This window comes from Mytilus californianus, unplaced genomic scaffold (assembly GCF_021869535.1).
Source record: "Mytilus californianus isolate M0D057914Y unplaced genomic scaffold, xbMytCali1.0.p SCAF_3, whole genome shotgun sequence".
Classification (NCBI taxonomy): Eukaryota; Metazoa; Mollusca; class Bivalvia; order Mytilida; family Mytilidae; genus Mytilus; species Mytilus californianus.
The window spans coordinates 70279812-70292155 of NW_026262679.1; the positions used below are offsets into that span (position 1 = coordinate 70279812).

The window sequence follows — 12344 nt, forward strand, 5'->3', positions numbered from 1 at the left end:
TATATTATTGAAGAAATCATAAATCTATGTTGACGAGAAAGAAATGTGACCTTTGAAAGTCAACGTTGGTCTTACTAATATCAATGGAAATGTCACAATTTCGTAATGATACATTGCAGGATAGGCCAACCAAGTTAACACATTTTTCGTATAAATTATTCATAACACACTCCGTTAAGTGTGATACGAGAACTATCAGTTGAATTGTTCGTGTGAGAAAAAGATAACAGGCAACAACTATAAGAGAATAAACGTTTATTTTAAACAATACTTGAAGAACATAACCAATTCACAAACATAAAGATTGAATATTACAAATCCTTAACCGGTTAAACATTACTTTTACATCTTAAGCTGTTCCACATCAACAAAAACGTAAGAAATATGTAGAGTGCAGTAATGTATATATTTATGTTATTACTTTTAATATTGTGATGGATAGCTAATCTTTGGTTTATATGCTGGAAGATAGCTGATCTTTGGTTTATATGAAGGAGGGTAAGTTATTTTCGGTTTATATGTAGGCGGATAACTTATCTTAGGTTTATAAGTTGGAGGATAAGTTATCTTAGGTTTATATGATGACGCATAACTTGGTTTTGGTTTATACGTAGGTGGATAGCGTATCTTAGGTTTATATGATGATGCATAACTTGGTTTTGGTTTATACGTTGGTGGATAACTTGGCTTTGTTTTATAAGTTGAAGGATAACTTATCTTAGGTTTATATGTTGGAGGATAACTTGTCTTACGTTTATATGTTGATGGATAACTTGTTTTACGTTTATAAGATGCTGGATAACTTGGCTTTGTTTTATACGTTGGTGGATAACTTATCTTACGTTTATATGTTGGAGGATAAGTTTTCTTAGGTTTATATGATGGCAGATAAGTTTTCTTGGGTTGATAAGAAGGGGGATAACTTGCCTTAGATTTGTATGCTGGAGGATAACTTTTCTTAGGTTTATAAGTTGGAGGATAAGTAATCTTAGGTTTATATGATGGTGGATAACTTGGCTTTGGTTTATATGTTGGTGGATAAGTTATTTTAGGTTTATATGTTGGAGGATAAGTTTTCTTAGATTTATATGAAGTGGGATAACTTGGCTTTGGTTTATATGTTGGAGGATAAGTTATCTTAGGTTTATATGTTGGAGGATAAGTTTTCTTTGCTTTATATGTTGGAGGATAACTTGGCTTTGGTTTATATGTTGGAGGATAAGTTATCTTAGGTTTATATGTAGGAGGATAACTTGGCTTTGGTTTATATGTTGAAGGATACGATTTCTTTGCCTTATATGAAGGCGGATAACTTGGCTTTGGTTTATATGTTGGAGGATAAGTTATCTTAGGTTTATATGTTGGAGGATAACTTGGCTTTGGTTTATATGTTGGAGGATAAGTTATCTTAGGTTTATATGTTGGAGGATAACTTGGCTTTGGTTTATATGTTGAAGGATACGATTTCTTTGCCTTATATGAAGGCGGATAACTTGGCTTTGGTTTATATGTTGGAGGATACGTTATCTTAGGTTTATATGTTGGAGGATAACTTGGCTTTGGTTTATATGTTGAAGGATACGATTTCTTTGCCTTATATGAAGGCGGATAACTTGGCTTTGGTTTATATGTTGGAGGGTAACTTATCTTAGGTTTATATGTTGGAGGATAACTTGGCTTTGGTTTATATGTTGGAGGGTAACTTATCTTAGGTTTATATGTTGGAGGATAACTTGGCTTTGGTTTATATGATGACACATAACTTGCTTTTGGTTTGTATGTTGGAGGATAACTTATCTTAGGTTTATATGTTGGAGGATATGTAGTTTTAGGTTTATATGATGGTGGATAACTTGGCTTTGGTTTATATGTTGGTGGATAAGTTATTTTAGTTTTATATGTTGGAGGATAAGTTTTCTTAGATTTATATGAAGTGGGATAACTTGGCTTTGGTTTATATGTTGGAGGATAAGTTATCTTAGATTTATATGTTGGAGGATAACTTGGCTTTGGTTTATATGTTGGAGGATAAGTTTTCTTTGCTTTATATGTTGGAGGATAACTTGGCTTTGGTTTATATGTTGAAGGATATGATTTCTTTGCCTTATATGAAGGCGGATAACTTGGCTTTGGTTTATATGTTGGAGGATAAGTTATCTTAGGTTTATATGTTGGAGGATAACTTGGCTTTGGTTTATATGTTGAAGGATAAGTTTTCTTTGCTTTATATGTTGGAGGATAACTTGGCTTTGGTTTATATGTTGGAGGATAACTTGGCTTTGGTTTATATGTTGGGGGATAAGTAATCTTAGGTTTATATGTTGGAGGATTAGTTATCTTATGTTTATAAACTGGTGGATAACTTGTCTTTGCTTTATAGGCCGGATACGTTGTCTTAATAGCTTTGTATGATGATAGCTTCTTTGCAACTGGCTTATATATTGGCGGATAGTTTGTCTTTGATCCATATGTTGGCTGATAACTATTCGTAGGATGATAGCCTTTCGGTTTATAGGGTGCCGGATAACTTTTCTTGGATATATATGATGTTGGAATCTTATTCATAGGTTTATATACTGGTACATGCTTTGATCCTGAAAAAAATAATGCTAGTTTAAGAATGAGAACCAAGATGTATATATATGAACATAAGAAGATGGGGTATCATTGCCAATAAGACAACTCTCCACCACAGACCAAATGACATAGAAGCTAAGAATCTAACAATTATAGGTCACCGTACGGCTTTCAACAATGAGCAAAACCCGTACCGCACAGTCAGCTATAAAAACCCCAATGTCAATTGTAAAACAATTCAAACGAGAAAATTAAACAAACAAACAAACAAAACTGAAAAACATCTAACAAAAACACAGATCGGACGTGGCAGGGTATATAAACATCCCCACAACAAAAAAGACACATAATACAGATTTGAGAGTACTCGCAGTTAGTCCCCGAGGGTATCATCAGCTCAGTAGTCAGTACTGACATGGTTTAAAACAAACATTTCTAAAATTGTCCGATTATAAATTTTGAAATTATAAAGAAACTGATGTTTCAACTCCCTCAGGCAAAGTTGACCTTAGATGGATTTGGCTATTTTTAAGGCTTCGGACGCATTACATTTATAACGTGTTGTTTTTTTCAGTCCAAAGCCATAACAACTAATAAAAAATAATATGCATGTAAGACTAAGATGATATGATTGCCAATTGGACAAATGTCCACAAGTGATCAAATGACATAGAAATTAGCATTATGCGGTCTTTACCAATGAGCAAAACCCATACCGCAAAGCCAGTAATCTATAAAAAGCCCCGAAATGAAAAATGTAATACAATATTTAAACGAGAAAACTAAAGGCCTGATTTATGTACAATAAACGAAAAACAAATAGGATATAGAATCATGTGCAAAACAGTGTAGACGAGACCATTGATTGGCGCGCTAAAATATCCCATTGACTGGGTCAGATTAGGTGAACGTTCGTCTGTAACGCCCACAACTCACGACGTATTTATTATAAACATTTAAACTGTGGGGTTGTCAAAGGGTCTCAGTATATATACGAACTACAATGCACAGTATATTATATACATATTTTATTTGCGATCATAAAATGAAGTCGTCAATTACTATGTAAATTGGGTCGATTAAAAAAAACGCTGAACATGTTTCTGTTGCCAAGGATTTTTCACAAGTATAGTAGTTAGCAGAAAAGTTCACCAAACTATACATTTTACCTATTCAAAAACGTAAATGCAAATTTCACAAGGCTTGATCCAAATAGCCTTTTTACTGTCTAATAACTTGCAAGTACGAAAAAGACAGGAAAGAAGTATATTTTGTCTATATGTTTTGTGTTTGCACACTTTCTAAAGTTGATCATGCATTCGTTCTAAAATAAAATTTTGACCAGATAAAAGTTAAAAGATGACATAATTGGACAACCGCAATTGTTAAATCGCTTTGACGTCCGGAAAAAAAAGACAATAATCAACACATGCATTGTAACTGTTAAAGCCAGTTAAATCCTTTTTTTTTTTGCTGAAAGAACGTGCGATATCATAAAAATTGATTATCAAAACATAACGAAAACACAAGTAAAGAACGTTTAAGTATTCAATATAAATCAAAACACAAAAGTTATTCCTGATTAGTTTTTCGAATTATTTTGTTTAGGCGTTGAGACCCTTTGGTGACCCCACAGTTTAAATGTCTATAATAAATACGTCGTGAGTTGTGGGCGTTACAGACGAACGTTCACCTAATCTGACCCAGTCAATGGGATATTTTAGCGCGCCAATCAATGGTCTCGGCTACACTGTTTTGCACATGATTCTATATCAATGAACGACATCCACTGACATACAGGCTCACGACTTGGGACAGACACATACAGAATGTGGCGGGGTCAAACACCCAACCCGTTTCCTAACCTGGAACATTTGTTTAAAAGCACAACATAAAAGCAAACTATAAAAATTAGTTGAAAAAGGTTTGACTCAGCACAAAGTACACCAGAAAAAAAAAACTTACAAAAAGACTTTAGACACAAATTACCGATCTGAGAGTACTTGCATTTACCGAAAGCTAGTTCAAAGCAAAAACAGCTATTGTCGTACTTCCCCGCGCCTATATCACCCTGCTTAGTCGCTCCGTAATTTTCGTATCAAGGCTTTGAGACGCGTGCAGAACTTATCAGCGACGTCACAATGTCTGAGGAGGTTATATCAGCGACGTCACAATGTGTGAGGAGACATAATCAAGCTTACCTTCGCCAAGGAAAAAAAAACAGTGTAAGGGTGATGGGAAAGACCAGCATAAGCACGATAAACAGATTATCTTGTTTTCTGCGTATATATTTAGTAAATTATCAGCCGCTGGACACAATGTGAAGTTTTTTTCCTTCTATTTCGCTAAGCACACTCGCCAAAACGGTTTTCCATGTGGCTCCCGGCTGATATTTGACAGTGTGCAGAAAACCCAATTATATTTATAATATCATTGATAACATAAGATAAAAAGATAATTCAAAATTAATATCTTATCACAGTGTTCAACCTTTCGAATACGTTTATTAAAAAATATAGATAAGTTTACATGGATCGTATCTAAGTTTACGGGCTCTATAAACAACATCCCCGTTTGTAAGAAGTTTTCTACAGGTACAACCAAACATCAGAACGAAAATCTTTGTATCTATGAAAAATATTTAGTAAAGGATTTAGGTAACTTGGGGTAACGATAGAATAATTTATCAGTGATACATATATTGTGTTCATTGGAATTTTTTACGCCTCAACAGACACGGGCATAGCGAACAAGTTGGAATATATAAACACCGTAAGATTGAACATCACCGTCCAAAAAAGGCAAATTAAGAAGAGGAAAATGAAAAATCGTCCAAATAGTCGTGCACTTTTGCATATATTTTCCCGTTTGAAATTAAACTATCTAAATCTAGGGACGAACAGTAATTGATGATTATATTTGATTTATTTTAAGTAATTTCCTTTGGGTTTTGATTATTGAACGAAATATATTATCAACATAACTGTAAGTGTAGTTTAATTTATCAGTCAAATGGAATTTAGACGGGTACTGAGTTTGGCCATACACTGTGATGCATAACAATATAGGAATACGTCTGCTATCAAAGGGTTTAATCGTTGCTCATAGGAATACCTTCAACCTGTCGAAAAACTTTGTAGCCGAAACTTACATCGATGTGGTCAAGGGGGAAGTTTATAGCTTAAATCATCTCATCACACTTCCAGTAAGTATCTTTAGCATATATATCCTTTTCATTACAGAAGAAGGCTGCAAAAGTTGCAGCAAATAATTCTGCCTTCTCAGATTTTTCGAAGGACCACTTAGTTAATGACATAACAAAACAAGAAAACTTGTTTTAATAAGATCGTGTGGAAGTATAGTGTAGAATGTCAAAAAGACACAACTGTCAACCAAATTGAAGGGATCATCTGAATGTTCATTTAGATTGGTTATATTATGTATTTATATGTTGTTGTCCTTGTCTGTTAAGGTTAGTGCATTTTAATATTTTTATTCGGTTTCTCGCAATATTGTGCAGGGTTGGCAAAAACCCGGGTTGTATGAGTATTGCCAAGCCCAATAGGAATTACTGGGAAAATCTGTGTTCTACTGGGTGATAGTGGCAATACTGGGTAATAGGGTAATTTAAAAAAAAATAACTGGTTCGAATCTTAACGAGCATTGGCTAGAGGTATAGGGGGAGGGTTGAGATCTCATAAACATGTTTAACCCCGCCGCATTTTTGCGCCTGTCCCAAGTCAGGAGCCTCTAGCCTTTGTTAGTCTTGTATTATTTTTAATTTTAGTTTCTTGTGTACAATTTGGAGTTTAGTATGGCGTTCATTATCACTGAACTAGTATATATATTTGTTTAGGGGCCAGCTGAAGGACGCCTCCGGGTGCGGGAATTTCTCGCTGCATTGAAGACCTGTTGGTGGCCTTCTGCTGTTGTCTGTTCTGTGGTCGGTTTGTTGTCTCTTTGACACATTCCCCATTTCCATTCTCAATTTTATTCAGGGATCAATTACAATTGCAATACATAAAAGACGTAATATCCTAATTTATAAGCTCATTTGTCTGAGACTTATTTCAAAGTGCCTAAATTTCAGAAAATATTGGTCTAGCAACTCTTTAGATAAACATGAGCAAACTTAGACTTATGTTAAGAGTTTAAAATGAGGATTCATTGATCAATTACTAGTGCAATACATAAAAGACAAAATATTTTAATTCATAAGCTATAACTATTCAACAATGTGTGTTCATTACTATTTTTAGTGTTGAAACAATTTCGGCATACTTAAATAGACATCACTCATTAATAAGTGATTATTCAGGTGGTAACATATATCATATGTTTATGATAGTATTGTCAACGGTTAACCGGGTAACCAGTTAACCGTCGGAAGGCTCTAATATCGAAGACCAAAAACGCTAACCGGTTAACCGAACTTTTTTTCATTTAGTGATTACTACAAGTCGGCTGCAGTCCTTTTGCGGCAAATGTTATTTTAAATATGTGTCATTTGCGCCAAATGTTATTTTAAATCTGTATCATTTGCGCCAAATATTATTTTTCAAAGGTATTAATGGCGCCGATAAACGAAATTCAAATGCGCCAATTTACCTGTACACATTTTTGTCATACATAATAGTCCTTAATAAATTTAGGTACCTTAAAAAGATTAACTTATGAAATAAATAGGACTACTGTTGCTTAAAAAATAAAAAATAAAGAGTGGTATACAATCACATAAAACATGAATAAATTATTTATCAAAGTTTGCACTAACTGCAAGTGATTCACCGTATCCATCAATTTTTAAATAATGTTGGGAAATTTCAAGCCTCTACCTATATTATATTGCGCAGTATGGAAGCAGTGGTGGTGTAGAAGCAGGCATGATAACTCATGAAAAGAAACCGTTGTTGAAAATATCAGAACTATACGAGTTTGTGTCATGCATGACTTACAAATTCCAGACTTTAATATAATTATGTTGTCTGACTGTCGATCCCAAGCCCGCATAAAGAAGGAGGAAAGTTATTTTTTAATTTGCACAATCGTATACTTTACTTTTGGCACAAATGATACTATGTATTTTGTAATCTAGTGGTGCAAACATATCATTAGCACAAAAGGACGCATTTTTGGCGCACATGGATATTTCCCTACAAGTGTGGGTGACATGTCCCCTTAGGGTTTATTTTAAGCAATATAATTTCAAACAATTAAATTTTACAATTCACCTTACTAATATACTACACTAAAATGCATTTTTTTCGATCTATTGATTGATAAAAACAAAGCTGAGAAATAAGAAAGGTATCCAAAATTTGCAAAACTTAATTGTGTTGTCCCTAAATAGAATTATTGAAGAAAGGAAGAACTAGAATTTGTTTATCCTCTTGAAATGACTCTCAATGATTATCTGTATAAAATGTTTATATTTAGCAATGATACTTTTAAACAACAGTATTTCTTTACTTTTTTGTTTAAAGATTAGCTTTAAAATTATATTGTCCAGTAATATCCAGTACTACCCATTCCAGCGAGTATTGCACGGCACACCTGGGTTTTCCCGTCCGGGTTATACTTTGCCAACCCTGATTTTGGGTTGTTTCACCCCTGTCCCAAATACAATTAACCCTGTCACATATTTTATCCATATAAGAAGCCTATAGCCAAATGTGTTTGGTTGTCTTCCTGTCATGTTTTTCTTTCTTGATCTCTACTTATTGTTGTTATAAAGATTCTATATAATTTATTTACGATAGGGCTCCGTAAGTTCAATTGTTGAAGGCCCAACTGTGTTGCTCTTCTTGCCTACTTGTTCCTTTATTCATATGAGGCTGACTTCATACAGGAACGTCTTGGGAAGAAAGAAAAGAAGTTAGCAGTAGCCTTTAACTTCACTTTCCGCTACATAGATGATGTTCTCTCACTAAATATTTCAAATTTGTGAATTATCCATTTCTGTGTAGCAACATTCCAGCAGCGCCAGCATACGGAGTATATATCTCCCAGTTGATACGATATTCCAGGGATTGCATTTCCTATCATGATTTCCTTGATAGATGGTTGCAGTTCACAAGGAAGCTGTTAAACCAAGAGTTCCAAGTGGTGAAGTTGAAATCATCCCTTCGTAAATTTTACGGACGCCATCACGAGTTGGTTGACCGTTATGGAATATCAGTTTCACAGATGACAACGGATATGTTCCAATTGTCGTAACTACAATTCCGTTCCCTTTTCCTCGAATGTGACCTACCGAATTAGACTTATCACCGGGTTTGTACTAACATGAGCCACACGACGAGTGCTGCATGTGGAACAGGATCTTCTTACCCTTCCGGAGCACTTGAGATCACCCCAGTTTTTGGTAGGGTTCGTGTTGCTCTGTCTTTAGTTTTCTATGTTGTGTTTTGTGTACTTTTGTTTGTCTGTTTGTCTGTTTGTCCTTTTCCTTTTTTTTGCCATGGCGTTATCAGTTTATTTTCGACCTATGAGTTTGAATGTTCTTTGGTATCTTTCGCCTCTCCTTTTTACTTTTTTACTTATTTTGTTATTTAATTCTGAATGATCTTATTGACAACAACCTTTTAAGGGAATAATTAATATATATTCCGGTAGTTAATTGCACCGATTTTCTTACTTGGTCATTTCACTTGACCCATATATTTATTTCTCAAAGGGTGAATTATAAAAACAACTACTTAGTATATCAAAATTAACATGGTTAAGTATGAAAAAATAAAATACTTAGTAATGAAATCTGAAGCGAGATGATATTCTCATTTTTGATTTATAAGTTATCAGGTCAAAACAGGTGTTTAAAACACCACTTACTTTTTTAGCATACTTCTAATTTATTTTAAAGTACTTGTCAGAGGCAGACATTTAGATCACTGATTGATGCATCTATCTGTTAATACTTTGTCATGTTTCCATAGAATTTTAATAAATTGAAGTTATGGTGATGCATCTTCAAGAAAAAAATTATTATACTTTAACAAATCAGTTATTTATCTAACTTTTTGTCTTTAATTACAAAGGTGTATGGGTTCCAAGATGAGTATGTACAAATGAATCATATGTGTAAGCTAATGTCATTGCTCACAAATTGTTCGTTCATCCCTTTCTAAATATTATACTTTAAAAAATATACACCAAATTATAGTTTGACTAGTATTAAGTGGTTAACTGAACATGGAAATGTGATAATGAGGGGGCACGGTGTCTTATACACACCTACTCTTGTTTTAATTTTTTGGAATATACATGTACATGTATGTGTATCTTCCATACTCATTAGCGCCTCCGTGGTATGCTCGCCTCGTCGTTGTAACATAATGTTTCCGGGTAGGGTGACATATTTTTTTTAGTACTGGTACTGTTACCTTGTGAGCTTGCACGTTAGATAATGTTGATCAGCGTGTCGGTCTTGTAAAAAGTCGGGTTCATATTCATCTTCTCGTCCTGAATATGCATATTCAAACGAAAAATGCAATGAACACTTGTGGTCCTACATCCTGTTGATATTTATATTTCAGCGTTGATCAAAGTTGTGATAGTCTAAACTGCATTGGGAATAAACACACCGAAAAGGAAAAAGATAAGCGTGCCGTTTTGCCATGTGATAAGTGACTTTCCGTTTGAAATTTCCTTGGAGTTCGGTATTTCTTTTTTGGCTTCATTGCGCATCGAAAATCTTTTTTTTTCTATGTTTCTTACTAATGACACATGTTCCTCAATGATTTATGCAGTAAAAACAAATTCGATGAACCCTATGAATTTTTTATCAATAAAATGGATAAAATACAATAAGTTAATGTACTTCAAGAGATATAAAATAATTTTCCAGGAAATGTCATTTGTATTTGGACTCGTGTAGCATTTTAAAATATCATTCCCATTAAACAAAGCAACATAGAACAATCCTTAATAAGGCAAACCTTCTAAAATTCAACATATGCAGAGAATCTTTTCATCTATAATTTTATGATAAATGCAAAATACTTTTATTTAGAAATTAAATGGAAGCGATATTTTTATCTCAATTTTCAATTTTTATCAAGAGATAAATTCTGACAAACAGAGTTACACTGATTTTGAAGTTGTCTGAACAATATCCTTCTAAAAATATTTTCTACCAAAAAACTATAGATAAATAGATAGATAGATAAAACGAAAGAACATCAGATAAGGTAAAAAATAGGCATGTGAAATATAAAATAAAGGAGCGTTCTTCTGCAAAGGATATTAAAAAAATAATCGTCATAATCAAAACCATGAAAGATAACTCAAATCATTTATACGTGGTCTTATGACAGTGAAAATTAAGGCGAAAATCATAGATAAAATATTGTATGATTTCTAACATTTTCATCGTGTTATATGTTTTTAAATATGCTCGAAAATTCCAGTGTAATTAAAGTTTACTTTAAAAAAAAATTACAATTTAACGTGAAGTAACTGACCATGCATTAAGTGATGTCACAGGCTAGTATATGACGTCAGTTTTTTAAGAAGGAAACATAGCGTGCCACTACAAGGAGTTGGAAATGAACAATTCTTTTTTAACATTTAAACATTTGTGGTCGATCGTTACGCCACAAGTAAAACAGGAAGTTAGGTAAATACCAGTAAGTAAAATTTTCTCATTTTGTCTTTATTTATGTATGAGCTGAATAAATATTGGACACTTGATGGGATTATTTTCACTTATCTGTGCATTGATTACATTTAAATCAATCCTTGAGTAACCTCACCGGCTAACCAAATTGTAAATAGGTTAAAACGCGTACTCAATAGTCATTTAATTTTGGAACAGCACTGACTATAGTTTAATTTTATCCCGCTTATTCTAAGTACAGTGAGTGTTCACTTTTATCATATTTATTCATTTGAATACAACATTATTAAGATTTCAAATGTTATTAAAAGAAGGGTGTTTTTTTTGTATTACAGTATTGTATTATTTTTCTGTATCTTAATATTTGGTTCAGGTTATATATTCTTGGTTTTCAATTACTAAGTATTTTGAAGTGCTTAAACATGTCTTTACTGATTAAAGATAAAGATGCACGCGAGTTATTCCAATTTTATTTTTCATATCTTACAGCTAAAAATCTTAGTTGCCAAGTTTAACAGTATTAAGTACTTGTGTTAGTATTTTAGTAAATAATTCATATAGAATATTTTTCCAAAAATACTAACTTGTCATTGCGTATACATTGAGTTATATCTTAAATTTAAAAAAAGTTTATTTTGTACATGTCAAAAACTAATGTTAGTCAAACGTTAGTTTTATGTAAATATATAACGATTATAATGTTAGTTTTATAGCATCGAGTGTGATACGATGTTTCTCCACTCTATAGACAGTTAAATTTTCAAATTTAAAACGAGTGGCTCGCCAATAACGTTTGTAAGTTACTAAAGTATAGCATAAAGTTTACGTTAGAATAACGTTACATTAATGGGTTAATGACAACATATCAAACAAATACATGTTATTATTCTCTTTTGTTTTGTAACATTATACTTAGAAATTCCAAAGAAAAATATCGAATTTATTGTTAATAAAATTAAAATCCTATATTTTGCCACCTTTTACAGGTTTGATAAAAATTACTTCAACGCTTTTGTGTTGACATGAAATATCATTGATATATTAATTATTTATAAAATTACTGTGAAATTATCATTCAAAACACTTATGGGTTTCTACCCCTAGGAATAAAGGCCTTAGTCGTATTTGGAACACATTTTCGGAATTTACG

The 12344-nt window shown here is 32.9% G+C and overlaps 1 protein-coding gene across 6 annotated transcripts in view; it reads right to left on the minus strand.

Annotated features, from left to right (window-relative positions):
* Positions 1 to 240: 240 nt before the first annotated feature.
* LOC127734987 (adhesive plaque matrix protein-like) overlaps positions 241 to 12344 on the minus strand; it is a 37339-nt gene continuing 25235 nt past the window's right edge. Inside the window, exons 4-5 of one of the 6 annotated variants that reach the window (XM_052245046.1) lie at positions 1533 to 2594; positions 241 to 1142 (exon numbers count right to left, since the gene is read on the minus strand). In XM_052245046.1, the coding sequence (XP_052101006.1) occupies positions 424 to 1142; positions 1533 to 2594 (1781 nt within the window). In that variant the 3' untranslated portion in view covers positions 241 to 423. Of the gene's footprint in view, positions 2595 to 12344 lie in introns of all 6 variants that reach the window. The other 5 variants (XM_052245045.1, XM_052245044.1, XM_052245042.1 and 2 more) reach the window with 5 other exon arrangements.